Source organism: Cyprinodon tularosa, unplaced genomic scaffold (assembly GCF_016077235.1).
Source record: "Cyprinodon tularosa strain WSP-4 unplaced genomic scaffold, ASM1607723v1 ctg963, whole genome shotgun sequence".
NCBI lineage: Eukaryota > Metazoa > Chordata > Actinopteri > Cyprinodontiformes > Cyprinodontidae > Cyprinodon > Cyprinodon tularosa.
The window spans coordinates 162,330-188,086 of NW_024039744.1; the positions used below are offsets into that span (position 1 = coordinate 162,330).

At 47.2% G+C, this 25,757-nt stretch overlaps 1 protein-coding gene across 1 annotated transcript in view; it reads right to left on the reverse strand.

Moving 5' to 3' along the window:
- LOC119776881 (netrin receptor DCC-like) overlaps positions 1–25,757 on the reverse strand; it is a gene marked incomplete at its 5' end in the record, with an annotated part of 120,146 nt that overhangs the window by 50,023 nt on the left and 44,366 nt on the right. Inside the window, 5 exons of the mRNA XM_038275510.1 lie at positions 2,216–2,281; positions 11,531–11,563; positions 11,645–11,839; positions 12,082–12,189; positions 20,278–20,416. Coding sequence (XP_038131438.1) covers positions 2,216–2,281; positions 11,531–11,563; positions 11,645–11,839; positions 12,082–12,189; positions 20,278–20,416 — 541 coding nt within the window. The remainder of the gene's footprint in view (positions 1–2,215; positions 2,282–11,530; positions 11,564–11,644; positions 11,840–12,081; positions 12,190–20,277; positions 20,417–25,757) is intronic.

The window sequence follows — 25,757 nt, forward strand, 5'->3', positions numbered from 1 at the left end:
TGGAGGACAGCTACGTGGGGGGCCTACTTTAACTCCTGGATGTTCAACAGCCTGAAGCCTGGATTCTAACTCTGACACCCTCGCCTCCAAAGGTACTAAAATACTGCACTGATTACACATCCCATTATCACTACAGGCATCTAGAATATAACGGATTATGGGAATAAAAATATGAAGAAAGTTGTTTATTTTGTTTCCAGGCAATTATCAAATGAAGCAGATGGTGAATCATTAAAAAGGTCAAATCTGGGACCGATAGAAGCAAAAGTTTGATCTTCTGATACAGAAATAACATCATTTATATAATTATTTCATTCCAGATCATTTTTCTTATTTATTTATTTTATATTTTTGAACCCTTGACACTCATTAAACGTTTATTTTAGGTCCAATAAAACATGTTTAATAAATTCTGATAAGAGAGATTTTATTTAGTTTAACTTCATTTATAATCATACTGTGGAGGCTTTAGTTATATTGTCAGAAATTAGATCTTTAGTAATTATTGAGCATTATTTACACATTTCAAGGCCGAGCTAATTGTACGTTTCTAAATCTGTTCACCCTAATTCAGAATAGATTAAAAGTAAATAAAGTAAATACAGATCATCCAGATATATACAGTGGATGGTAAATGATAAAGGAAGAGAGATTTAAGGCGACCTTTATTTACAGTATATTATTTATACAGTAAAGTTCAGATTCTAGTTTCTAGTTCATCCTAAAGACCTAATCTGAGCAGAGTGTCTGCAGGTCAATAATCTGATCTTATATAGGGGAAACCAAACAACCTCTCCACAGACGCATGGCCCAACACAGAAGAGCGCCCTCCTCTGGACAAGACTCTGCGCTACGTCTACACCTGATGGACAAAGAAGACAGGTGGTTTGAGAGGAAGGAAGCCATCTTTGTTAAGAAAGAAGAACCAACCTTAAACAGAGGAATGGGCCAATATCGGGTATTTCTCAATGACTCCCGTCATTAAGGGGTGGAGCCTGTTTAGGGGTGGAGCCTGTTTTCCAGCTTCTATCTGCATGTTTTCTAAGCCATTAAAAGGTTTTGTTTTTGGTCCACTCTATAAAACCTGGAACTCAGAGATATTTCTGACATTTGGAATTATAAAGCTTCCTGGATGGAAGAGAAACGTCTTCAAACTTGGAAACAAAGTCCAGAGGATTGATTTGAACTTTTTGGACTGCAGGTTCTGGTTTGTTAAATATATAAATAGTATAACTTTTATAATACAGGATTATATTGCAGTGATTCTGATGGGCCTAGAAATGTGTCTGAAATGTGTGAATGACTTCCTAACAGATGCTTTTAGGCGGCTTGATGTCGTCATTCTGACCAGAATGGATTCAGCCTGACGTGAACGAAGGTCACATGTTCAGGTGTGAGGATGGAGAGAGAGCATCAAAGCAGGGCGATCGACGGGGAAAGGCTGCAGGTTGGTCTGAGCAGCCGTTTAAAACTGATTCCTCAATATTTGTTACGTGGAAAACATCAGAAAAATGTGTAATTTATTCAAAGCTATTAAATAAACTGGTGGCAAAGACGACAGAAAAAGACGCTCAGTGGTGAAATCAGCGACAGAGGAGATCAGAGACGTCAGGAGAGGAAGAATAGAGATAAGAAAGATGATGAGGCTGAAACCAGCAGGCAGGAGGCCAAGGAGGAGATGGAGCTGCTCGGTCTGAGAGCAGAAGATGGAGTTAGAGGGAGACGGACGACTCACCATGACGACCGCCGGCAGAGAAACGACCACGGAGGAGAAGAAGAGATTGTTTAGGTGAAGCAGATTGACTGAGACGTTTTAAAGCGAAACTAAAACGGTTTAATGTGATGAAAAACAAACAATAATGATGAGTTTCCATCAGCGGCGCGTCGCCTCCCTCCAATGATCATCGGTTGTTTTCATTAGAATAAAAGATGGAGCTTTCTATAAACACTGAATCTGTTTTCATCCATAAAGGCGAGCTGATAGACGCGCTGATTGATGCCGCCATCGTGGATCTAATTTCATTTTCAGCTGGAAGCGAAGCGACGGCAAACAGGGAGAAGATCAGAGAACAAGGAGACTCATTAAAGGAGGTTCAGACGTGACTGAGGAGCCTGATTAAAGGTCCAATCAGAACATAGAGCTAAACCAAACAGAACCACCTGAGAGGTTCTGGAGGGAATAAAGCAGCAAACAGGAAGAAAGAGGTTCTGTTACCGTTGATGCTGCTCCGGTCCACCGGGTTTTTTTCCCAGGAGGCCCAGAACGTGTTCTCCCCTCGCCCTGGAAGGTAAAGGGGAAGAAAGGGAATTAAAAAGGAAAAAAACCCCGGGGGGGGCTTAGAATCAGTCAGAGAGAGTCTGAGCTAGATCTAGAGCAGCAGGAACACATCAGAACATCTGCAGGTATCAGAACCCTTAGAATAAAGAGAACATCTGAAGCTTTTTCACAAAAAAGCCATGAAGGTCAGAACCGGTTTGGGAAGGGGGGGGGAGGGGGGAATTAGAGAAAACACAACAAACCTTTGGGAACCTATAGAACCTTCCCCCAAACCAAAGTCCCCAAGGGGGATCCCCCAAAAGGGGGAACCCCACCAATTCTGTAAAATCCCACCAGTGTTAAACCCTAAAATTAAAAAGAATAAATTGATTAATACCACCCTTAGAATTTTTCCACCCGGGAAAAGAAAAAAATTTTCCCTTGGGTAAACCCCCAAAAAGGGGGGTAAACCCCCCCCCAGGTTTAGAATAATTTCCTTTTGGAACATCCAAAAATCCGGGAAACCCCCACAATCCTGTAAACCCTCCCCACCTGGAACCTCCCCCACCCCTTAAAACCCTTCCACCAGCCTGTAAAACCTCCACCACCGTAAAACCTCCCACCATCCTATAGAACCTCCACAACCCTTTAGAACCTCCAAAATTTCCGGTAGAACCCCACAACGGGAAACCTCCACCATCCATAAAACCCCCCCACAATCCTGTAAAACCTCCACCATCCTGTAAAACCCCTTTCCACCACCCGGAAACCTCCACAACCCTTTTTAAACCTCCACAATCCTATAGAACCTCTACAATCCTTTTAACCTCCGCCTCCCTTTTAAAACCTCCACAATCCTGTAAAACCCTCCCCCTTTCCTGTAAAACCCCACCATCCTGAAAACCTCCACCACCAAAAAAACCTCTACAATCCTGTAGAACCTCCCCCACCCCTGTAAACCCCCACCATCCTGTGGGAACCTCCCCCAAACCTGTAAAAACCTCCACCATCCGGGTAAAACACCACAATCCGTAGAACCCCACCATCCATAAAACCCCTCCACAATCCTGTAAACCCTCCACCACCTGTAGAACCTCCACCACCGGGAAAAACCACCACCACCTTTTAGAACCCCCAAACCACCTGTAGAACCTCCACCAGCCTGTAGAACCTCCACCATCCTGTAGAACCTCCACCATCCTGTAGAACCTCCACCAGCCTGTAGAACCTCCACCATCCTATAGAACCTCCACAATCCTGTAGAACCTCCACCAGCCTGTAGAACCTCCACCAGCCTGTAGAACCTCCACCAGCCTGTTTAGAACCTCCACCAGCCTTTTAAACCTCCCCCCACCCCAGAAAAACCCTTTCCACCATCCTATAAAACCCTCCACAAATCCTTAGAACCTCCACAATCCTGTAAACCCCCACCATCCTGTAAACCCCTCCCCCCACCGGAAAAACCTCTAAAAACCTGTAAAAACCCCCCCACCATCCTGTAGAACCTCCACAATCCTGTAGAACCTCCACCATCCTGTAGAACCTCCACCAGCCTGTAGAACCTCCACAATCCTGTAGAACCTCCACAATCCTATAGAACCTCTACAATCCTGTAGAACCTCCACCATCCTGTAGAACCTCCACAATCCTGTAGAACCTCCACCATCCTGTAGAACCTCCACCATCCTGTAGAACCTCCACCACCCCTAAGAACCTCACAATCCGTAAACCTCCACCACCTTAGAACCCCCACCATCCGTGAACCTCCCCCCAAATCCGGTAAACCCTCCACCAGCCTGTAAAACCCTCCACCACCTTTTAAAAACCACCCCCAAACCTGTAAACCCCCCCACCCGTAAAAACCTCCACCACCCCCAGTAAAAACCCCACCATCCATAAAACCCCTTCCACAATCCTGTGGGAACCTCCACAATCCTGTAAAAACCCTTCCACCATCCGTAGAACCTCCACCATCCTGTAAACCTCACAACCCGTAAACCCTCCCCATTTTTTTAAAACCCCCCACAATCCTGTAGAACCTCCCCCATCCGTAAACCTCCACCACCTGTAAAACCCCTCCAAAACCCCTTTTGAACCTCCACAACCCTAAGAACCTCCACCAGCCTAAAAAACCTCCCCCACCCCTGTAGAACCCCACAATCCTTTTAGAACCTCCACCATCCTGTAAAACCTCCCCCAAATCCTTTAGAACCCCCAAACCACCTAAGAACCTCTCCCCAAATCCGGAAACCTCCCCCCACCGGTAAACCCTCCACAATCCTTAAAAACCCCTCCAAAAAAAAAAATCCTGTTGAACCCTCCAAAAATTTCCTTTTAAAAAACCTCTACAACCCTGTAAAAACCCTCCACCACCTATAAAAACCTCCACCATCCACAGAACCTCCACCATCCCATAGAACCCCCCCAAGCCAAACAAAACCCTCCACCACCCTATAAAACCCCTCCACCTTTCCTACAAAACCCCCCCCTTTCCAAATAGAACCTCCACCAGCCTACAGAACCTCCACCAGCCAATAAAACCCCACCAGCCTAAAAACCTCCAAAACCCTATAAACCTCCACCAGCCTGTAAAACCTCCACCAGCCTATAGAACCTCCACCACCATAGAACCTCCACCACCCTAAAACCCCCAAACCCAGCCTATAAAAACCTCCACCCCCTAAAACCCCTCCCCCACCTATAAAACCTCCACCAGCCTGTAAAACCCTCCACCATCCGGTAGAACCTCCCCATCCTATAGAACCCCCCCAAGCCTGTAAACCCCTCCCCAAATCCTATAAAAACCTCCCCAAGCCGGTAAAAACCTCCCCCAGACTAAAAAAAACCTCCACCACCTACAAACCTCCCCCAAAAACTATAGAACCTCCCCCAAAGACTAAGAACCCCCAAACCACCAAAAAACCCCCCACCAGCCAAAAGAACCTCCACCATCCATAAACCTTTCCCCCAAACCCCTAAAAAAACCTTTCCACCACCCCTACAGAACCTCCACCAGCCTATAAACCTCCCCCAAAGCCTACAAACCCCCCACCACCTAACAAAACCCCTCCCCCAAAGCCAAATAAAACCCCTCCACCAGCCCTATAAACCTCCACCAGCCTATAGAACCTCCACCAGCCTAAAGAACCTCCACCAGCCTATAGAACCTCCACCATCCATAGAACCCCACCACCCCTGTAAAACCCCTCCACCTCCATAAACCCCCAAACCAAAACCACAGAACCTCCCCCAAAGCCATAGAACCTCCACCACCCTATAGAACCACCACCACCCTAAAAACCCCCACCACCTGTAAAAACCTCCACCACCTGAAAAACCCCCACCAGCCCTAGAACCCCCAAACCAGCCTACAAAAACCCCACCACCCCTATAAACCCCTCCACCATCCTGTAGAACCCCCCCCGCCTATGAACCTCCCCCCAGCCGTTAAACCTCCACCAGCCTGTAGAACCCCCGCCACCTATAAAACCCCCACCAGCCCTAAACCTCCCACCAGCCTACAGAACCCCACCACCTATAAAACCCCTCCAAAAACCAAAAACCCCCCCACCAGCCACAGAACCCCACACTCCTAAAGAACCTCCACCCAGCCTTTAGAACCCCCACCATCCTTTTAAACCTCCACCAGCCCTAGAACCCCACCACCCCTTAAAACCTCCCACCAGCCTTTTAGAACCTCCACCAGCCTGTAGAACCTCCACCAGCCTGTAGAACCTCCACCAGCCTACAGAACCTCCACCAGCCTGTAGAACCTCCACCAGCCTACAGAACCTCCACACTCCTATAGAACCTCCACCAGCCTGTAGAACCTCCACCATCCTATAGAACCTCCACCAGCCCGTAGAACCTCCACCAGCCTATAGAACCTCCACCAGCCTATAGAACCTCCACCACCGTAAAACCCTTTCCACCAGCCTCCCAAACCCCCCCAACCACCCTACAGAACCCCCCCCCCAGCCGTAGAACCTCCACCAGCCTATAGAACCTCCACCATCCTGTAGAACCTCCACCAGCCCATAGCCCCCTCCCCCACCGGGGAACCTCCCCCCAGCCTGTAAAACCTCCCCCAGCCCGTAAAACCCTCCCCTAGCCTGTAAAAACCCCCCCAACCTTAAACCTCCCCCAAACCAACTTAACCCCACCATCTTAAGAACCTCCACCACCTGAAAAACCTCCCCCACCCAAACAGAACCTCCCCCAGCCTGAAGAACCTCCACCACCCTTTATTTTAACCCCACCAGCCTATTTTAACCCTTTCCCCCAAATCTTATAAACCCCCCACCACCAAAAAACCCCCACCACCCCCAAAAAACCTCCCCACCTTTTGGGAACCTCCACCATCCTGTAAACCCTCCACCACCCTTTAAAGAACCTCCACCACCCTTTAAAACCTCCACCCCCTACAGAACCTCCCCCCAAACCTGTGGGCCCCCCCCCCCCCTTTTTAAAATCCCCCCCACCCCTATAGAACCCCACCAGCCTGAAAAAACCCCCACCACCCGTAGAACCCTCCCCAGCCTGTAAAACCTCCCCCACCCCTGTAAACCTCCACCAGCCTATTTAAAACCTCCCCCCCATCTTATAGAACCCCCCACCCCTTAAAAACCCTCCACCAGCCTACAAAACCCCCCCCACCTTAAAAACCTCCACCAGCCTACTTAACCTCCACCAGCCTACTTAACCTCCACCATCTTATAGAACCTCCACCAGCCGGGGGTTTTAAAAAAAAAACCCCCAACCAGCCTACAGAACCTCCACCACCTTAGAACCCCCCCATCCTGAAAGAACCCCACCCAGCCTATAAAACCCCTCCACCAGCCTGTAAAAACCTCCACCACCTACAAAACCCTCCCCCCCAGCCTGAAAACCCTCCACCATCCGGTAGAACCTCCCCCAGCCTATAAAAACCTCCACCACCTGTAGAACCCCACCACCCTAAACCTCCACCAGCCTGTAGAACCTCCACCAGCCTACAGAACCTCCACCAGCCTATAGAACCTCCACCATCCTATAGAACCACCACCATCCCGTAGAACCTCCACCAGCCTGTAGAACCTCCACCAGCCTACAGAACCTCCACCAGCCTATAGAACCTCCACCATCCTATAGAACCACCACCATCCCTTAAAAACCTCCCCCCGCCTGTAAACCCCCAAACCACCTACAGAACCTCCCCCAAACCCCTATAGAACCTCCCCTTTCCTATAAACCACCACCATCCCGAAACCCCACCAGCCTTTAAAACCCCTCCACCAGCCTGTAAAACCCAAACCACCACCCCGTAAACCCCTCCACCATCCTATAGAACCTCCACCAGCCTATAGAACCTCCACCCCCGGATTTTGGGAAGAGGGTTTCTTTTTCCCACCCAGGAAGTTTTTTCCCAATCCAAATGTCAGAAATACTTTAGTTCCCCGGGTTTTACCCCGCACCCCCAACAAAGCCGGGTTTATTTTTTTAGAAAAACAGCAAGTCGTTGAGGTCTTTGTTGCCCTGCAATCCCCTTAAAACGGGCCAAAGCCTCTGAAAGGGGAGTAGTTGGGGCCCTTTGTTGTAGTTTTTTTTGGCTGCCCAAACCCTTTTAAAAAAGGGGGGGGGTGTGGAGTCAAAAACCTACAACTCAGGATAGAGTTGATTCCTTCCCGCTATCATAATCCTCATCGCCATGCTGGGGGACCAAAACATCTCACCTGGTCAGACAGACCAACAATGACCTTAATAACCCCCCTTTCAGAGCCATAGACCAGTATCAGGCATTTCAGGCCAACAAAGAAGCCCAAAAGAACCCCCCTTTTCCCCCAAGGGGGGGACCCGTTTATTCCCCAATTCCCCCTTTCTAACTGCATGTTTTTAAACTAAAACCAGGCTTTTTTTTGGGCTGGGGGGATAAAACCTTTGGGAAATAAACGCTATTTCTGACATTTGGAATAGAAAAAACCTTTCCCGGGTGGGGAAAAGAAACGGGCTTCCCAAAATTTGGGAAAAAAAGTCCCCCGAGGGTTGAAATTTTTAAAATTTTTAAATTTTTCAAAACGACCAGCCTTAGAATTTATGCAAAAGTTCATTTTTCTTTTTTTAACTCACGGGCCCCAGGGAAAAATTTTCCCGGAATCCCGAACCCTTCTGAACAAAAGGAGAAGAACAAACCTTGGAAGGGGGGGGGGCGTTTTTTGGGGTTTTTTTAAGGTTTTTTCTTTCTCCTCCCGACATTCAGAACTCAGAGCTCTTATCTGCTGTTTTTTAATCGGCCATTTTGCTCATTTCAAACGTTTATCTTCTAAGGTCTCATCCGAGCTTTGCTCCTCTTCTGCTCAGAAACCCCCTTTTTTTTTTAGGGTGGAAACAAGGCAAAAGACTCGGGGCCCCTGAGCTGAATGGGGGGGAAACCCATCCAAACCCTCTAAGGCCTCAGGGGGGGAGCCTGGATCACGGCCCCCCATGGAAAAGCCCCCAAACTGAGTGATGGAGGAGCTGATCTGATCAAAGCGACAGACGCTGCCTCTGGTTCTGGTCCAGAGCAGGCTCCCATTACAGTCCAGCTGATGTCTGAGCTGCATCATCATCATCATCATCACCACCAGGCTGTCTGCCGATGAATCAACCAGCGAAGAGAAACTTAATTGCATCTGACTGCAGCAGATAAAGTTCAATATGCTCCAGAATAAAGCTCGCTGCCATCAGCGCTTCTTCTCTGCTCTCCGTTTGTTTCTCTAAAATCACTAATGATTGTGCAGCTTAATTAGACGCAGTTTTTCGCTTCATCTCCCAGAAACACGGCTGTTTGGACGGATGGAGTTTAATCAGGTTGGAGGACACCAAAGAGCCTCCTTCAGTCCACGCTTTTCCCCAACCCAAAAATGGGGAACCGTATAAAAAAAGGAAAAAATGGGTCCCCGCCTTAAACGCTGCTTCTTTCTGACCCCAAAGGTCCCCTTTACTGGAGTTTTTTTCTTTTCTGGGGAAAAAAACGGGTTTAAAATGCAATGAAAACACATTAAATGAAGTGTTTTTACCAACAAAACTGAATTTAATCACATATTAATCACTCGCTAATTACCCCCCCACCCCCACACACACAGCTGGAGTTTAAGCTCTCTGATGCCCCAATGATGCGTTTACCAACTCTGATGTAGATCAGGAAGGAGCCCTTTGTTTTAAAAAAAAACTTTGGCTCTGATTAAGACCCAGATGATTCTGGTTCTGATGGGAACAGGACCGCCTCGCTGCTGGTTAGTTTTTCCCGCAACCCGGTTTGGGGCCAAAAAACTCAACATGACTTTTAAACACAAGAAAAAAAAAAATACAAAAATAAAAAAATAATGTTGAAATTTAAAAAGTTATAAAGCGTGGGTTAAATTTTTGGGCCTCATGATGCAACATTGATTGTTTTTCTAAATCCGTCTTTTCCTCCAACCATCGGCTCCACATCAGATTCACCAATCGTTCTTAGCTTCAGGGAACGATGGCGGTCAACCTACTGCAGTCCACCTGTGCGTCACTGAGGCGCCTTCCTGAGAAATTAAACCTGCATAATAATGATGCCAATGGGAAAGGGTAACCCCTTCCTGCGCCACAAAGGGGTCCCTTCATGAAATGACTTTTTTTTTTAAAAAAGGAAGAAGGAAAAAATTTTAATCTTTATTTTGATGGAGGATCTGCTGACTTTAAGCTGAGCCCCCAAAAATGAAAGGAGCAGGGAAAAACCCCAAGGGGAAAAAAATCAAGGCCCGGAATTGATGAGGTTGGAATGTTAGAGAAGGAAAAAATCAAAAATCAAAATTTTAATCTTAAATCCTTCAAAGAAACCTGATGGGGGCCAGGATCAACAACTGCTGTAAATATTAATGATTTTTCCCCCCCCCAACCAAAACCGTTCTTGGCCTTTTTTCTTCCCACCCCCACCTGTGCTTTCTATCATTCCCCCTTTATCCCCCTCTCCATCAGAGCCAAAAAACCCAAAAGTTAACGGTGAATTTTAGACCAAACATCCGATGTTAACGATGAATTCGAGCCAAACATCCAGAAGTTAACGGGTGAAAATTTAAGCTAAACATCCAGATGTTTAACGGGTGAATTCGGAGGGCCAAAACATCCAGAAGTTTAAAGGGGGGGAATTTTAGAGCTAAACAAACCCCAAAATAACGGAAAGGAATTCAGAGGCCCCAAAAATCCAGATGTTTTAAAGGATTTAATTCGGGGCCAAACATCCAGATGTTAAACGGGTGAAAATTTAGAGCTAAACATTTCCCGAAAGATAAAAAGGGATGAATTCAGAGCCCAAAAATCCCAGATGTTTAAAAAAGGGGGAATTCAGACAAAAATTCCCGATGAAAAACGGATGAATTTTAGAAGCCCAAAAAATCCAGATGTTAACGGAAATTAATTCAGGGGCCAAACATCCAGATGTTTAAACCGGGTGAATTCCCGACCAAACATCCAGATTTTTAACGGGGGGAATTTAGAGCTAAACCTTTCCAAATTAACGGGGGGGTTGGGGGGGGGGGGGGGGGGGGGGGGGGGGGGGCCCCCCCCCCCCCCCCCCGGGAGCTAAACTCCAATTTTTAACCGGGGGGGGGGGGGAATTCAAGCCAAACATCCAGATGTTAAAGGGAATTCAGAAACTAAACATCCAGATGTTAAAGGGGAAAAAAAGAGCTAAACATCCAATTTAACGGGTAATTTAGAGCCAAACATCCAGATGTTAACGGATGAATTCAGAAGTATATTCTCGACTCAAATTATCTTAAAACGTATTTTTAATGAACAACAGTAACGGAAAAGAGAACTTTTAACTTAATACTCCTGGAAGCTGCTGCTGCCACAGTGCATGCTGGGTAAAGAGGGAGGGGCCAGAACAACACCCGGGGACTTTGTCCGTTCTCAGTCTGCTGTTCTAGTGAACTGGAACAGTGCTAGGGCTGAGGAGGATGATGTTTCACGAGGACACACAAGTACACAGACAGAGAATCGGCCATAGAGCCAGAGGTAAGATGCTAACGCTAGTATTCAGCTGATTAGTGATGTGAAACATTTGCTCTCTTTAAAAAAAGGCCAAACAGAAAAACTTTTGTGTAAATTTATTAAAGTTTGAATTGCTCTGTTTCCATCTAATGAATAAAAACGATAAAGGAAACGGAGGAACTGATTGAGGATGATTAGAAACTCTGTCTTCCATTAAACATGAAGGTCTCAGAATCTGATTTAAATTCATCATTATGTTAACGAAGCGTCTGAGGGAGGAAGGAACCTCACCTTGATCGTTGGCCATCTTGTCTGGAAGCTCCACTGAAAAGGCAGCAGAAGGACAGGAAATGAGAACCAGAATAAGATCTGCGCAGGCGGCGCTGCAGCCGTAGCCTCATCTACCTTTAGCCGTCCTGAACTGCACCGGCTCAGACAGAGGCCCCACCCCTTTGGCGTTTTTGGCCTGAATCCTGAAGTAATAAACGGTGTCCAGGTTCAGATCCGCCACCTGGTGGGTGAGCCGGTCGCCGCTGATGGCCTCCATCACCCAGTCGTCTATCAGCGAGTTCTTGTCCAGCGTGTAGAACAGGATGTATCCTGGGAGACAAACAGGCCTTCGCATTAGCAGCTTTAATTAAAAGTGGGCGATCAGCAACAAAAAAACAAACACTTTCTTCTCCCTCAGGAAGAGAACAGGAACAATGGAGGAAACTCCTTTATGCGTGTTTGGAGAGCCAGAAACCAGGCTGGTTGTTTTCCTCCTTATTTAGCAACAATGAGAGGAAAAAGATGGAGGATGTGATCATCAGCTGTGCTTCCAGGAAGAGGAGGCTGCGCACCTGTGATCCGTCCGTTAGCTTCCAGCGGCGGCTGCCAGCTGATGAGAACAGCACGGGGACGTCCTTCCCGACTGATGACGGTCAGGTCTTTGGGGGCGGAGCCTGGAGCTGCCAATCAGACATGAAGAAAGGTCAGTAAAACAGGGCAGAGGAAGACCTGCATCATTTCTTTCTAATGTGAATCACGCAGGGCCATGTGTGTAACAGCAGCTGTTCACTGTCATCACAGCTGAACTTTGACCCTGGCGTGCAAAGACTGCTGGCTAACAGAAACCTGGCTGCAACCAGCTGGAAACAGCAGGAAGCTAAAGGAAGGAGAAGTTAATCCCGAGTGTCTGAGATCTTTAAACCCGAGTTAAAGATTAAGGTTTCTAAGAATGCCGTTTGCTGACCCAGGCGGGGTATCATATTTTGGCAGGGCGCCACCATGATGGCGTACTCTAAGCGGTGACATCACAGGGTTGGATGGTTCTAGGCTGCTGTGGCCAACCTGTCCGCTCATGGCGGACAGGTTGGCCACAGTGATGGAGGCTGATCTGCACCACGCTCTGCATGGCGGGTTGTTCACCTGGAAGCTACAGAACCATCCAACCCTGTGATGTCACCGTGCCGCATCATGGTGGCCCACATGCTACGCCACGGTTTTTCTTTTATACGTTTATATTTTTTTTCTGTCATATAATTACTGATAGTAGAACAGAATCTCAGGAATTTTTTTGTTCCAGTTTGATGGTTCCTACAGGTCGACTCCGGGAGGAACTCCTTCTGCATGGTGAAGGAAGGAGTCGCCATAGCAACCACTGGCTGTGCCTTCATTTCAACGCCCCAGAGGATTCCCTCCTTTGACAGGAAAGGAGGGAATCACCATAGCAACCAGTGTCTGGGAGTCACATGGTATTAAGCTAAGCTAGCTAACAGAAGGAAGCTGATATTAAATATATGAAGAGTTTTAGTTAATATTATTAATATCAGAGTCACTTTTGGAAATATTTATAATATTTAATTTGCTTTTGATTTGATCTATTTTGTGTTTATCTATTTGGTAACAAAACAACACAGAAAAAAAACCTGGAAGTCACCCGACTAATGACTTTGGTCATTAAACTTTATTTTTTACTTTATTGGTTCAGTCTGGGTTGTTTTTAGGTCGGGTAAAAACATCAATCCATCAAATACAATAAAGGTTGTTAATAATTTAATATTGATTCCCAAAACCCTGTGAATCCATCAATGATCTGTGGAAGAAGCAGAGGTGTTGATGGAGGAACTCTGCACGTCTGCAGGTAGACGGTTCATTCTAGATACAGCTCAGCTTTTCACCCAAACAAACATCCTGTCAATCAGCAAAGTAAATAACGGCGCTCAGGTTTGGAGTCAGGAGCCTCTGAAAGCGAAGGAATTACACGGAAAAAACTTCCAGGAAAGTGCAGCAAACCTTCAACATTTCTGACCAAACAAGGAGGAATTAAAACGCTGCAGATGATCGAATTATAGCTGGTACAGCAAAACAGTCTGTTACTCAGAGTCATCAGCTTTCCAGCAGCTTTCCAGCTGCTTTCTAGCTGCTTTTCAGCAGCTTTCCAGCAGCTTTCCAGCTGCTTTCTAGCTGCTTTTCAGCAGCTTTCCAGAAGCTTTCCAGCTGCTTTCTAGCTGCTTTTCAGCAGCTTTCCAGCAGCTTTCCAGCTGCTTTCTAGCTGCTTTTCAGCAGCTTTCCAGCAGCTTTCCAGCTGCTTTCCAGAAGCTTTCCAGCTGCTTTCCAGCAGCTTTCTAGCTGCTTTTCAGCAGCTTTCCAGCAGCTTTCCAGCACTTTTCCAGCAGATTTTAAGCAGCTTTTCAGCAGCTTTCCAGCTGCTTTCTAGTTGCTTTTCAGCAGCTTTCCAGCAGTTTTCCAGCACTTTTCCAGCAGATTTTAAGCAGCTTTTCAGCAGCTTTCCAGCTGCTTTCTAGCTGCTTTCCAGCAGCTTTCCAGCAGCTTTCCAGCAGTTTTCCAGAAGCTTTCCAGCAGCTTTTCACCTGCTTTCTAGCACTTTTCCAGCAGTTTTCCAGCAGCTTTCCAGCAGCTTTCCAGCAGTTTTCCAGCAGCTTTCCAGCAGCTTTTCAGCAGCTTTCCAGCACTTTTCCAGCAGCTTTCCAGCAGTTTTCCAGCACTTTTCCAGCAGATTTTAAGCAGCTTTTCAGCAGCTTTCCAGCTGCTTTCCAGCTGCTTTTCAGCAGCTTTCCAGCAGTTTTCCAGCACTTTTCCAGCAGATTTTAAGCAGCTTTTCAGCAGATTTCCAGCATCTGTTCATCTTGTTAAGTGTGGAAGTTTTGCTGCAGGGCAGGAAAGGATGAAGTCTGTTTTACAGACTAAATGCTAAAGCAGATGGAAACACATCACAATGGCCTCTTCGTTAATGGAAAGATCACATGACCCAGTCTGGCCCAGAGAACTGGTCCACCACCAGTATAACTGGGATCAGACTGAAATGCAGTGAAGAGTCTCTTTATAAAGCCACTCTGATGCAAACATTAAATCCTAACCAGGCAGCTGTTTGGGTCAATGTGAAGCGCCGCTGATGTAAAAGCAGCAAAGAGCAGAACTTTAATTGGAGCGGTTCTGAAGCAGGTCCTGCTGGGAGGTCCATTTTAGGCGGGCGGTGTCCTTCAGCCACTTCTTTATCCCAATAATCTGCAGCGTTTTAATGATTGTGAAGCTTTCAGTCGCGCTGCTCCTGCAGTGAAAATGTCAAGCACCCCCCCTCCACCTCCTCCTGACCTCCTCGCCACCATGGCAACCAGACCACCGTCTATGGGAGCTCTTCTAACTGCCTTCCCTGTGAATTTGCTTCAGTGACAAAAAGCTTGGTGCTATTTGTAGTTTCCCAGCAGGACTAACCTGGAGCAGCCATGTCTAATGAAACCGCTTGTTACATCTGACACGGCGTGCTGCAGGAAATTACAGGTTCCAGCTGCGTACATGATTGATGCTGACAGCCGTAGAGTCCTAAATACAGCGGGAACCTGATATCCAGACATGAAGAGGACTCGGATCAGAATCAATTAAGACGGGGAGTAATGAGAGCTGAGCTGACAGATCCTCCTAAAGCAGGAAGTGATAATAAAGAGGCTGATCACGCATCAGCAGTCGGCTCGTAACGCTTTACCAGCCGCAGATCGGCCTCGATGACACGACCACCGCACCGAAAGCTTCCTGGCTTTCCAGGAACTCAGAGGCTCCGATGGTTTGGCTTCATCTTTAAGCTGCTGATGAAGATGAGGAAGTTAAAGCATTTTGGGATTAGTGGCGACAGCCTGGGACCTGGTCTCCCCATCGTCTCTGTGTGCAGCAGGTAAACCAGCCGTTATAAAACACCAATTATTCTCCAATAATCCTCAGTTTCTAATAATCAATACTGCTCTCTGCCATTTAGGAAGTGGGACATTAACGCTGATATTTATTTATTCACTGGATATCCGACTGGCAGAAAACCTGAAGTCACTTGCTGCCATCTTGGTACTCCCTAAACTCACTGAGTCGCTCCATAAACATGCCGACATGAGCAGCATGTGGCTGTAACAACAAGCAGTTTTCTGCTGTTGGAAAACGTTTTACAGGCTATATATATATATATATATATATATATATATATATATATATATATATATAGATATATATATAGATATATATATATAGATATATATATATCTATATATATATATCTATATATATATATAGATATATATATAGATATATATATATATCTATATATATATATATATATATATATATATATATATATATATATATATATATATATATATATCTATATATATATATATATATATATATATATATATAGATATATATATATCTATATATCTATATATATATAGATATATATATATATATATATAGATATATATATATATATATATATCTATATATATATATATATATATAGATATATATATATAGATATATATAGATATATATATAGATATGTAAACATATAGATATATTGGCGACTGGTTTCTTTACTCCGCCCTGTACTACCAACAGCCTATCAGCATTTCATTGAATAGAGATCCGTCCTGCTCATACGCCATCAGCTTTTGTTAAAAAGACCTAAATGACGTTTTTTCCTCTCCAAAAACAGTAAACGTACTAAATTATAATGTGTCAAATGTTAAAAATGTATTTCCTGAGAAAATAAATACATTTAAATCAGTTTTATCAGTTTTCTGCTCCTGATCTGCACAGGAAATGGGATGCTACGCTACGCTGTAGATTTAAACATAAATCTCGTCTTTCTGAGTTTTATGTTTTCCTTTCATGTTAACATTATGCTATATAGCGCATAATCTAAATAAAGAAACAACTAGAATGCAGATAAACATGGTTTAATCAGATTTACTGCTCTGATCGTGTCCCATGATGACATCAGAGAAGCTGTTTAACGGAGAAAATGGAAAAAACATCAAAATTGTCTCAGAAAAAGTCATAATATTTTTATAAAGATGTGTATTAGCATTATTTAGTGACTTAAGGATAGAAATAAGTCATTTAAGAACAATAATAACATTATTTATGGAATTGCGGATGTATATCTGATGGCGCAGGACGGATCGTGCCACAGGGACGGATCGTGCTTCCGGGACGGATCGTGCTTCCGGGAGGGTTCGTGCTTCCAGGACGGATCGTGCTTCCAGGATGGATCGTGCTTCCGGGAGGGTTCGTGCTTCCAGGACGGATCGTGCTTCCAGGATGGATCGTGCTACAGGGACGGATCGTGCTTCCAGGACGGATCGTGCTTCCGGGAGGGTTCGTGCTTCCAGGATGGATCGTGCTTCCAGGACGGATCGTGCTACAGGGACGGATCGTGCTTCCAGGACGGATCGTGCTTCCGGGAGGGTTCGTGCTTCCAGGACGGATCGTGCTTCCAGGATGGATCGTGCTTCCAGGACGGATCGTGCTACAGGGACGGATCGTGCTTCCAGGACGGATCGTGCTTCCGGGAGGGTTCGTGCTTCCGGAACGGATCGTGCTTCCGGGAGGGTTCGTGCTTCCAGGACGGATCGTGCTTCCAGGATGGATCGTGCTTCCAGGACGGATCGTGCTACAGGGACGGATCGTGCTTCCAGGACGGATCGTGCTTCCAGGATGGATCGTGCTTCCAGGATGGATCGTGCTTCCAGGATGGATCGTGCTTCCAGGACGGATCGTGCTTCCGGGACGGATCGTGCTTCCGGAATGGATCGTGCTTCCAGGATGGATCGTGCTTCCGGGACGGATCGAGCTTCCAGGATGGATCATGCTTCCGGGACGGATCGTGCTTCCAGGATGGATCGTGCTTCCGGGACGGATCGAGCTTCCAGGATGGATCATGCTTCCGGGACGGATCGTGCTTCCAGGATGGATCGTGCTTCCGGGACGGATCGAGCTTCCAGGATGGATCGTGCTTCCGGGACGGATCATGCCTCCGGGACGGATCGTGCTTCCGGAACGGATCAAGTAGTGACAATCATTGGACATCTGCTGATTCTTCTCTTTTTTCTGCCTTTCTGCCTCTTATGTTCATTACTGCCCCTCTGTGGTTTTTGTGGGTACTGCACCTACATCTGCAGCGCCGCTTTATTTCAGCCTTCATCTGAGGTCATCTCAGCAGTTAGAGCTGGAACAAACAGAACCACACTAGATCTAGATCAGCTGAATAGATCAACTAAAAACTGGGCATTTTGGTGAAGTAAGTGAAAAACTCTTGATGGAAATGTTTATATAAAATGTTCTCCTCAGAATCAAACCGTAAAAGTCAGAGATGTTTTCCACAGTGACGCAGCTGTGGGTCCGTTTGGACCCAGCGAGCATTAGAGGTTCTGTTTGTCCGTCAGACGGTTCAGGTGGATGACTCCTCCCATCGGCGAGTTTAATCTGGATCTGATTCTATCTGAAAACAAAAGCTGCTTTTTATCATCTCTGCTGACATCAAGTCTTTGTGAAGCCTCGTCCTCTGAGGCCCGGAAGATCTGAGGCGTCTTCCTGAGGACGCCATTTCCTCAGCCTCTTATCTCAAACGCTGCCTCTCAGGTGTCTTTTGTCGTCCGCCTGTTTCCTGATAACGACGCCGCGGTGAAGCTGCTGTTCTGTTGTGTTTAAGTTGATCAGCGCAGCAGCGAGCGAACTCGGCCCGTTCCCGCTCTGAATGTCAATGTATTCCAGCGGGCCTCGGGGAGCCGCCGCCGTAACGCCGCTCGCGCCTAATTGGGTGACAAATCCGGCAAACATGATTGTTTACATCCTGAAAGGTGGGAGTGTGACATTTTGAGTCCAGCGGCCGTGTTGTTGCCGCGGAGAGCGAGGCGCTTTTATGACGTCTCTTTACTAAACCAGAGTTAAAGCCTCGTTAAAAATAATTGCTGAAGTTGTTGTTGCAGCTGTTTCCCTGAAAGCTGCTGCGTGTCGCAACTTTCAACCAGAAAAAGCAGAGTTTCTCCTTCAGTTAGTGAAACTTTGCTGCTTCTGCTCTTTTTATTTCTAGTTTTAGTCCATCAGTAGGACTCAGCGCCGTTCAGCTGTGACTCGGACTCGGTTCTCTGAGCAGAGCGCCTCATCGCCGATCTACAGTCAGCTGACTCAGTCCAGCTTTATAACACAGATCTCTGCACCTGTTCACAACATGAACTTCTGCTTATTAACAATAAATGGCATCAGAGCGACCTGCGATGAAGCACAGACCGAGAAAGATGTCGTCTTCGCCCAACATTCCACAAACAACGAAATATCACTAATATAAACAAACATGAGCTCCTGAATGTTATGGGTGCCGCCATTTTTGTTTGCACAATTCCTGCAGGGTTGTACCTGTCTAGACATCAGAGTGGGGACCATTGAGGACCAGTTTTTGCAAAGTGAGGACATTTTACTGGTCCTCACAAGCTATTTTGCAAATGGTTAGTTTTAGGGTCAGGGTCAAGGTTAGGGTCAGGGTTAGGTGTAGGGTTAGATGTAGGGTCAGGGTTAGGGTCAGGGTCAGAGTTAGGGTCAGGGTTAGGTGCAGGGTCAGGTGCAGGGTCAGAGTTAGGGTTAGGGTCAGAGTTAGGGTCAGGGTCAGGGTTAGGTGCAGGGTCAGGGTCAGAGTTAGGGTCAGGGTTAGGTGCAGGGTCAGGTGCAGGGTCAGGGTCAGGGTTAGGTGCAGGGTCAGGTGCAGGGTCAGGGTTAGGTGCAGGGTCAGGTGCAGGGTCAGGGTCAGGGTTAGGTGCAGGGTCAGGGTTAGGTTCAGGGTCAGGTGCAGGGTCAGGGTCAGGGTTAGGTGCAGGGTCAGGTGCAGGGTCAGGGTCAGAGTTAGGGTTAGGGTCAGGGTCAGAGTTAGGGTCAGGGTCAGGGTTAGGTGTAGGGTTAGATGTAGGGTCAGGGTTAGGGTCAGGGTCAGAGTTAGGGTCAGGGTCAGGGTTAGGTGTAGGGTTAGATGTAGGGTCAGGGTTAGGGTCAGGGTCAGAGTTAGGGTCAGGGTTAGGTGCAGGGTCAGGTGCAGGGTCAGAGTTAGGGTTAGGGTCAGAGTTAGGGTCAGGGTCAGGGTTAGGTGCAGGGTCAGGGTCAGAGTTAGGGTCAGGGTTAGGTGCAGGGTCAGGTGCAGGGTCAGGGTCAGGGTTAGGTGCAGGGTCAGGTGCAGGGTCAGGGTTAGGTGCAGGGTCAGGTGCAGGGTCAGGGTCAGGGTTAGGTGCAGGGTCAGGGTTAGGTTCAGGGTCAGGTGCAGGGTCAGGGTCAGGGTTAGGTGCAGGGTCAGGTGCAGGGTCAGGGTCAGAGTTAGGGTTAGGGTCAGGGTCAGAGTTAGGGTCAGGGTCAGGGTTAGGTGCAGGGTCAGGGTTAGGGTTAGGTGCAGGGTCAGGTGCAGGGTCAGGGTTAGGTGCAGGGTCAGGTGCAGGGTCAGGGTCAGAGTTAGGGTCAGGGTCAGGGTTAGGTGCAGGGTCAGGGTTAGGTGCAGGGTCAGGGTCAGAGTTAGGTGCAGGGTCAGGGTCAGAGTTAGGGTCAGGGTTAGGGTCAGGGTGAGCTGGTTCCCCAGAAAGGTCACAGGTCAGCTTCCTCAGCTGCAGTAAGTTGTGACAGTAGAAGAAGACAGTGAATCATGGCAGCAGCAGAAGGAGGAAGAAGTTCAGAACCATCTGAGCTCAAACCCTCCCAGCAGTTTCTGGAAGCAGCTGGAAGGTCGGTCTGAGACCTACCTGCTTCATATGTGGTGGCGTGTGCGGTCATACTCCAGGTGCTGGACCTCCGACCTTTGGTTACCATGACGGCAAACTCATACATGGTGTTGGGTTTGAGTCCGGTGACGGTGTGGCTCAGAGCGGTGGTGTCTGCAGACTGAGGACACAGAGAACAGCAGGTCTTCATTTCTGCTACCTTATGGGACCTAAAGCTGCCGTTAAATTTAAAGAACCAGAAGAACTGATATTGAAGAATTAATTTGCATTTAGAAAACTTCCTGGAGGGGAAGCGAAACGTCTTCAAACCTTTGAAACCAAGTCCGGTGGATTGTTTTTAAACTTTTACGGAATGACTATGACCTGGATGACTGGGAACCTTCACCAGCACAAAGGAACCAGAGGAACTAGAGGAACCAGAGGAACCAGAGGAACCAAAGGAACCAAAGGAACCAGAGGAACCAAAGGAACCAGAGGAACCAAAGGAACCAAAGGAACCAGAGGAACTAGAGGAACCAGAGGAACCAGAGGAACCAGAGGAACCAAGGGAACCAGAGGAACCAAAGGAACCAGAGGAACTAAAGGAACCAGAGGAACCAGAGGAACTAAAGGAACCAGAAGAACAAGAGGAACCAGAGGAACCAAGGGAACCAGAGGAACAAGAGGAAACAAAGGAACCAAAGGAACCAGAGGAACCAGAGGAACCAAAGGAACTAAAGGAACCAGAAGAACAAGAGGAACCAAAGGAACCAGAGGAACCAAAGGAACCAGAGGAACTAAAGGAACCAGAGGAACCAAAGGAACCAGAGGAACTAAAGGAACCATAGGAACCAAAGGAACGCAGAGGAACTAAAGGGAACCAGAGGAACCAAAGGAACCAGAGGAAGCCAGAGGATACTAAAGGAACCAGAGGGACCAAAGGAAACAAAGGAACCAGAGGAACTAAAGGAACCAGAAGAGAACAAGAGGAACCAGAGGAACCAATAGGACACCAGAGGAACTAAAGGAACCAAGGAACCAAGCAACCAGAGGAACCAAAGGGAACCAGAGGAACCAAAGGAACCAGAGAAACCAGAACAACAAGAGGAACCAGAGGAACCAAGGAACCAGAGGAACTAAAGGAACCAAGGAACCAAAGGAACCAGAGGAACCAAAGGAACCAGAGGAACTAAAGGTACCAGAGGAACCAAAGGAAACAGAAGGAACCAGAGGAACTAAAGGAACCAGAAGGAACCAAAGGAACAGAGGAACTCAAAGGAACCAGAGGAACTCAAAGGAACCAGAGGAACCAAAGGAAACAAGAGGAACCAGAGGAACTAAAGGAACCAGAGGAACCAAAGGAACCAGAGGAACTAAAGGAACCAGAGGAACCAAAGGAACCAGAGGAACTAAAGGTACCAGAGGAACCAAAGGAACCAGAGGAACCAGAGGAACTAAAGGAACCAGAAGAACCAAAGGAACCAGAGGAACCAAAGGAACCAGAGGAACCAGAGGAACCAAAGTAACCAGAGGAACCAGAGGAACCAAAGGAACCAGAGGAACCAGAGGAACCAAAGGAACCAGAGGAACCAAAGGAACCAAGGGAACCAGAGGATCCAGAGGAACCAAAGGAACCAGAGGATCCAGAGGAACCAAAGGAACCAGAGGAACCAAAGAAACCAGAGGAACCAGAGGAACCAGAGGAACCAAAGGAGCCAGAGGAACCAGAGGAACCAAAGGAACCAGAGGAACCAGAGGAACCAGAGGAACCAAAGGAACCAAGGAACCAGAGGAACCAAAGGAACCAGAGGAACCAAAGGAACCAGAGGAACTAAAGGAACCAGAAGAACAAGAGGAACCAGAGGAACCAGAGAACCAAAGGAACCAGAGGAACCTAAAGGAACCAGAGGAACCAAAGGCAACCAGAGGAACCAAAGGAACCAGAGGAACCAAAGGAACCAGAGGAACCAAAGAACCAAGAGGAACCAGAGGAAACCAAAGGAACCAGAGGAACTAAAGGAACCAGAGGAACCAAAGGCAACCAGAGGAACCAAAGGAACCAGAGGAACCAAAGGAACCAGAGAAACCAGAACAACAAGAGGAACCAGAGGAACCAAAGGAACCAGAGGAACTAAAGGAACCAGAGGAACCAAAGGAACCAGAGGAACCAAAGGAACCAGAGGAACCAAAGGAACCAGAGGAACCAGAGGAAACAAAGGAACCAGAGGAACTAAAGGAACCAGAGGAACCAAAGGAACCAGAGGAACCAAAGGAACCAGAGGAACTAAAGGAACCAGAGGAACCAAAGGAACAAAGGAACCAGAGGAACTAAAGGAACCAGAAGAACCAAGAGGAACCAAAGGAACCAGAGGAACCAGAGAACAAGAGGAACCAGAGGAACCAGAGGAACCAGAGGAACCAAAGGAACCAAAGGAACCAGAGGAACCAAAGGAACCAGAGGAACCAAAGGAACCAGAGGAACCAGAGGAACCAAAGGAACCAGAGGAACCAGAAGGAACCAGAGGAACCAGAGGAACCAGAGGAACCAGAGGAACCAAAGGAACAAAGGAACCAGAGGAACCAAAGGAACCAGAGGAACAAGAGGAACCAGAGGAACCAAAGGAACCAGAGGAACCAGAGGAACCAGAGGAACCAAAGGAACCAGAGGAACCAAAGGAACAAGAGGAACCAGAGGAACCAAAGGAACCAGAGGAACCAAAGGAACCAGAGGAACCAAAGGAACCAGAGGAACCAAAGGAACCAGAGGAACCAAAAGGAACCAGAGGAACCAAAGGAACCAGAGGAACCAAAGGAACCAGAGAACCAGAAGAACAAGAGGAACCAGAGGAACAAAGGAACCAGAGGAACTAAAGGAACCAGAGGAACCAAAGGAACCAGAGGAACCAAAGGAAACAAAGGAACCAGAGGAACTAAAGGAACCAGAGGAACCAAAGGAACCAGAGGAACCAAAGGAACCAGAGGAACTAAAGGAACCAGAGGAACCAAAGGAAACAAAGGAACCAGAGGAACTAAAGGAACCAGAAGAACAAGAGGAACCAAAGGAACCAGAGGAACCAGAACAACAAGAGGAACCAGAGGAACCAAAGGAACCAGAGGAACCAAAGGAACTAAAGGAACCAGAGGAACCAAAGGAACCAGAGGAACTAAAGGTACCAGAAGAACAAGAGGAACCAAAGGAACCAGAGGAACCAGAACAACAAGAGGAACCAGAGGAACCAAAGGAACCAGAGGAACCAAAGGAACTAAAGGAACCAGAGGAACTAAAGGTACCAGAGGAACCAAAGGAACCAGAGGAACCAGAGGAACTAAAGGAACCAGAAGAACCAAAGGAACCAGAGGAACTAAAGGAACCAGAGGAACCAAAGGAACCAGAGGAACCAAAGGAATCAGAGGAACCAAAGGAACTAAAGGAACCAGAGGAACCAAAGGAACCAGAGGAACTAAAGGAACCAGAGGAACCAAAGGAACCAGAGGAACTAAAGGTACCAGAGGAACCAAAGGAACCAGAGGAACCAGAGGAACTAAAGGAACCAGAAGAACCAAAGGAACCAGAGGAAACAAAGGAACCAGAGGAACCAGAGGAACCAAAGTAACCAGAGGAACCAGAGGAACCAAAGGAACCAGAGGAACCAGAGGAACCAAAGGAACCAGAGGAACCAGAGGAACCAAGGGAACCAGAGGAACCAAAGGAACCAGAGGAACTAAAGGAACCAGAGGAACCAGAGGAACTAAAGGAACCAGAAGAACAAGAGGAACCAGAGGAACCAAGGGAACCAGAGGAACAAGAGGAAACAAAGGAACCAAAGGAACCAGAGGAACCAAAGGAAAGAAAGGAACCAGAGGAACTAAAGGAACCAGAAGAACAAGAGGAACCAAAGGAACCAGAGGAACCAAAGGAACCAGAGGAACTAAAGGAACCAGAGGAACCAAAGGAACCAGAGGAACTAAAGGAACCAGAGGAACCAAAGGAACCAGAGGAACTAAAGGAACCAGAGGAACCAAAGGAACCAGAGGAACCAGAGGAACTAAAGGAACCAGAGGAACCAAAGGAAACAAAGGAACCAGAGGAACTAAAGGAACCAGAAGAACAAGAGGAACCAGAGGAACCAAAGGAACCAGAGGAACTAAAGGAACCAGAGGAACCAAAGCAACCAGAGGAACCAAAGGAACCAGAGGAACCAAAGGAACCAGAGAAACCAGAACAACAAGAGGAACCAGAGGAACCAAAGGAACCAGAGGAACTAAAGGAACCAGAGGAACCAAAGGAACCAGAGGAACCAAAGGAACCAGAGGAACTAAAGGAACCAGAGGAACCAAAGGAAACAAAGGAACCAGAGGAACTAAAGGAACCAGAGGAACCAAAGGAACCAGAGGAACCAAAGGAACCAGAGGAACTAAAGGAACCAGAGGAACCAAAGGAAACAAAGGAACCAGAGGAACTAAAGGAACCAGAAGAACAAGAGGAACCAAAGGAACCAGAGGAACCAGAACAACAAGAGGAACCAGAGGAACCAAAGGAACCAGAGGAACCAAAGGAACTAAAGGAACCAGAGGAACCAAAGGAACCAGAGGAACTAAAGGTACCAGAAGAACAAGAGGAACCAAAGGAACCAGAGGAACCAGAACAACAAGAGGAACCAGAGGAACCAAAGGAACCAGAGGAACCAAAGGAACTAAAGGAACCAGAGGAACCAAAGGAACCAGAGGAACTAAAGGTACCAGAGGAACCAAAGGAACCAGAGGAACCAGAGGAACTAAAGGAACCAGAAGAACCAAAGGAACCAGAGGAACTAAAGGAACCAGAGGAACCAAAGGAACCAGAGGAACCAAAGGAACCAGAGGAACCAAAGGAACTAAAGGAACCAAAGGAACCAGAGGAACTAAAGGAACCAGAGGAACCAAAGGAACCAGAGGAACTAAAGGTACCAGAGGAACCAAAGGAACCAGAGGAACCAGAGGAACTAAAGGAACCAGAAGAACCAAAGGAACCAGAGGAACCAAAGGAACCAGAGGAACCAGAGGAACCAAAGTAACCAGAGGAACCAGAGGAACCAAAGGAACCAGAGGAACCAGAGGAACCAAAGGAACCAGAGGAACCAAAGGAACCAAGGGAACCAGAGGATCCAGAGGAACCAAAGGAACCAGAGGATCCAGAGGAACCAAAGGAACCAGAGGAACCAAAGAAACCAGAGGAACCAGAGGAACCAGAGGAACCAAAGGAGCCAGAGGAACCAGAGGAACCAAAGGAACCAGAGGAACCAGAGGAACCAGAGGAACCAAAAGAACCAAGGGAACCAGAGGAACCAAAGGAAACAAAGGAACCAGAGGAACTAAAGGAACCAGAAGAACAAGAGGAACCAGAGGAACCAAAGGAACCAGAGGAACTAAAGGAACCAGAGGAACCAAAGCAACCAGAGGAACCAAAGGAACCAGAGGAACCAAAGGAACCAGAGAAACCAGAACAACAAGAGGAACCAGAGGAACCAAAGGAACCAGAGGAA